The sequence below is a fragment of the Equus asinus genome, chromosome 26 (assembly GCF_041296235.1).
Source record: "Equus asinus isolate D_3611 breed Donkey chromosome 26, EquAss-T2T_v2, whole genome shotgun sequence".
Classification (NCBI taxonomy): domain Eukaryota; kingdom Metazoa; phylum Chordata; class Mammalia; order Perissodactyla; family Equidae; genus Equus; species Equus asinus.
In genome coordinates, this window is record NC_091815.1 from 38,947,937 (window position 1) to 38,951,820 (window position 3,884).

The 3,884-nt window shown below is 61.5% G+C and overlaps 1 protein-coding gene across 1 annotated transcript; it reads right to left on the reverse strand.

Annotated features, from left to right (window-relative positions):
* Positions 1-1,388: 1,388 nt before the first annotated feature.
* Positions 1,389-3,392, reverse strand: TMEM86B (transmembrane protein 86B). Its single transcript, XM_014856668.3, has 3 exons — positions 3,001-3,392; positions 2,450-2,684; positions 1,389-1,771 (listed from the first exon to the last, which is right to left on the reverse strand). The coding sequence occupies exons 1-3, from the start codon at positions 3,046-3,048 to the stop codon at positions 1,389-1,391; spliced, it is 666 nt and encodes a 221-aa protein (XP_014712154.2). The 5' UTR covers positions 3,049-3,392.
* Between the last annotated feature and the right edge of the window lie 492 nt (positions 3,393-3,884).

Below are 3,884 nucleotides of genomic sequence, written 5' to 3' on the forward strand. Positions count from 1 at the left end.
TGGATGCAGAAGTTGAAGAGGGTTTGGAGAGTGGCTCTGGCCACTTCGTGTCCTCAGAGGCAGAACCTGAGGCTGAGCTGGCCAGTGGGCCACCAAGGTCACAGCCAGGACGAGGGCCGCACCTGGGCTCGTTCTTCCTTAGGACTCTACTCCCACCCCACTGCTACCGACCCCTTCCTCCAAGGTCCCGCCATCTTCGAGTCTCCTCACCTCCTCAAGCTGCTCCTCTCCTGATATTATATGTGACTCTAACGGGTTGAACTGTGTCCCCCAAAGAGGTGTCCCCAAGCCATAAGGCCTGGTACCCATGGATGTGACGTTATTTAGAAATAGGGTCTTTGCAGACATAATTGATGATCTCAAGTTGCCATCACCCTGGATTTAGGGTGGGCCTAAATCCAATGACTGGTGTCCTTGGCGAGGACAGAGCCAGAGGGAGAACGCTGTGTGAAGATGGAGGCAGAGTTCGAGGAACACCAGGGATGGCTGCGGCCACCAGGAGCTGGGAGAGGCAGCAAGCATCCTCCCCTCGAGTCTTGGAGGCAGTGCGGCCCTGCCCACACCCTGATTTCGGGTGTCTGGCCTCCAGAACAGAGAGACTAAATTTCTGTTGTTTTAAGCGACCCAGGCGGCTGTAATTTGGGACAGGAGCCATAGGAACTAACCCATGGACTGGTCTCCTCCCAGCCTCGATCTGTAAAATCCTCATCTGTGCAACATAACGAAGCCCCGTAGCCACCACAGGGCCCAGCACAGGGGTGGAGTCCACGTCCCACCAGCCCCAGGTGCCAGGCCTCGCCACAGGGAGCTTGCTGGGCGTATAGTTACAACACTGCACTGGACACAAAAACGTGTTACAAGGGTACACCTCACAGTAAGTGTTCTGACCACAAGAATAAAAAAAGATTCAGTGCGTGACACTGTGAACGCACTTAATGTCACTGAATCGTCCCTTAAAATGGTAAAATGGTAAATCTTGTGCAAAAATAAAAAGAACCGTTTGCTGTTATTATTGTGATCACCCTCCCCCCATACCCCTCTCAAAATAACAAGAGATGTCGCCATTTCAAAGTCCACTTTACTCAGGCCACAGAAAAACAGCTGAGAGCCAGAGGGAAGCGGGCAGGCGGTGGGAGGCCGGGGAGGGCCCAGCGTGGGCCTGGCTGAAGGGCCTGGAATCGGACCAGGAGGAAGGCGGTAGGAACATGGTGGCGGATTCGGGGTTCTGCGAACAGTTCCCACACGTCTCCAGACAGCCAGCGCCTGTGGAGAGCAGTCTGGGGAGCCTGGTTCCTAGCCCCGAGGGAGTTTCTCAGGTGAGCCGGTCTGGGACGCCCAGGCCCTTGTGGGAGGGGAGGGGGCGGAGACCAGCCCACCATGGCCCCTGCTTAGTTGGTCTTGAGCCCAGGGGCCCGGAAGCCCGACAGGGCGATGAGGACCTGGGCGGAGTAGTAGGTGGCCATGACCGCCAGGCGGGCGTAGGGCAGGGGCTGGGCAAAGGTATCCCAGGCCAGCAGGGCATCCGAGAGCGTGAAGAGCAGTGAGCCCCAGCGGGCGCTCCCACCTCTGGCCAGGCCACGCCACAGCATGGCAGCCAGGACCAGCACATACGCTGTCAGGGGCAGGAGCATGTCAGGCAACAAATGCGGTAGCAGGAGGCCGTAGTAGGGGACAAAGACCAGGACGACAGGCAGCAGGAGGCCTGGCTGCAGCGGAGTCAGGCCAAAGGCCCAGAGGTAGAACAGGTGGGCCATGGTGAAGGCGGCCACTCCTGGAGGAGACGGGTGGGGGCGCCCGGTGAACCCCTAGTCCTGCATCCCCCCATTGGCTCACTGCCCAGAGCCTCACGGAAAGGACTGTCCCAGAGCACCAGCTCCTATCTCGGCCATGCCGCCCTCATCTGCCGGGACTACTACACCGGCCTCTTTGGTGCCTCCCTTCTCCCTGCCTTTGGCACCACAGTGATCCTAAGAAGCAGGCTGCATCTGTTCTTACTCTGCTCACAACTGTCCACTGACTCTCCATCCCGCTTGGCTCCCTGCTCGGCTCCACCCACCGAGCTGTTGGGAGGACACACCGCACGCCCCTACCCCAGGGCCTTTGCACTCGCCAGACTCTCTGCCTGGACAAGCCTTCCCCAGATGGGCTGGCACTGGCTCCCGCACCCCCTTCAAGATATTACCTTCTCAGTGAGGCCGTCCTCGACCAGTCTACTCAAGATGTCAACCCCTGGCCCAAGTGCCACTCACACCTTCTAAGGCAACACCGCCCAGCCCACAGCGGCACAAGAGCTCCACGAGGACAGAGGTTTGGATGTATCTCGGTCACTGCTGCTCCCCTGTGCCTTTGAATGCTGCCTGGCTCCCGGCAGGCACCCTACTGGGGAGGGTCCCCCTGCCCCAGATCCCTCTGCATGGGGGTCAGAAAGGAGCAGTACAGCCCCACTCACCATAGAGGAAGGCGGCAGGCCAGACAAGGCAGGCGTCCCCCACGGCTGAGGACAGCAGGGCCCCCTGCAGGACTACTCTGGCACGCACCGCCCGCAGGAGCGCCACCAGGCAGAGGATGGGCAGGCACTTGACCAGGGCACCGATGCAGGACGGTGGGTCCCCGGGGATCCACAGGATGAAGTAGGCAGCACAGGCGAGGAAGAAGAGGCTCAGCCACCTGCCCACATGTGGTGGCTTCGGGGGACAGGGGGTTGCTGAGCCTCTGCAGCTAAGCCCAGCCCCCAGCCCCGTGACAAGGCTCCAAAACCCTCCTGGCCTCGGGGGTCGCAGCCAGTCCCCAGCCCTTGGGGTCAGGGCCCACCAGGCCAGGACTCAGGTCTGGGGGTTTCCACCCCACCCCAACCTGGGGGCCCCACCCGTGCTGTGGTGTTGGCAGGGTGGCTCAACCCCACAGAACCCAGCCTCCCGGGAGGCAGGGCCCCCAATACCTCCAGGCTGCTTGGGTTCCCAGAAACCCAAGACCAGCCCCCCTACCCTGGACGGCCCTCACTTGGGCGGAGCGAGGCTTCCGGGGCAGCCCCTCTTTCCCAGCGTCCATGTTGGCCTGAGCCCCCCGAGTGGCTCATATGTGGACACCAGTGGCTTTGGGGGTGGAAGGGACAGCGTGTGGTTACACGTTAACCCTAGGAGCGTCCTGTGGACTCTGGGACTGATAACAGGGCCCAGGGAGCTGCCTGGCACCCGCTGATAAGGAGCCCTGGGACCCAGGGGTCCCTGCTCTCCCCACAGCCCCCATCCCCCAGGGGCTGCGGCTACAAATGCCCCTCCCGTTGTCCAGTGCCCAGTCGAAGGGAATGCGGAGTTGGGGCAGGGCAGCACCGACACCCTACATCTCGGCTGACAGGATGGAAACTCCCTCCTCCCCTCGCCGCCCTAGGGTCCTGGGCTCCCGCCGCAGCCCCGAGGTCCCAGGCTCTGGCCTCAGCAGGGCTCCTTCCCCGCAGAACGGATGGGCCTCAGGTGCCTCCACCACAAACGGAACGAGTGCACGCCAAGAATGAGTTCTCCAAGGTCATCGTCACCACGCTGGCCCACAGCTCTGGATGTCACATACATGTTGCACAAGCGAACTTGGTCTATGCTGTGATTTTTCGTGTGGAAGGCCTGGACCACTGGGTCCCCAGAGATGGTCACCGGGTCCAGGTGGCAGACAAGGCAGGCCAGGCTTGGGTCCTCCTCCTGGGAAACCCCCTCCTGGTCTGAACAGAAGTGTCACCACCCCTGGCAGAGGACAGAGGTTTGGAGCCTCTTTCCACACTCTTTGATGGTCACAGCCCAAGGCTGAGGGAGGGCTGGGGTCCCGAGGCCACGGTCCCGGGATGGGTCAGGCTCTCCCTCCCTAGAGCCGGGAACCCAAGGTCTGAGTGGCAGGAG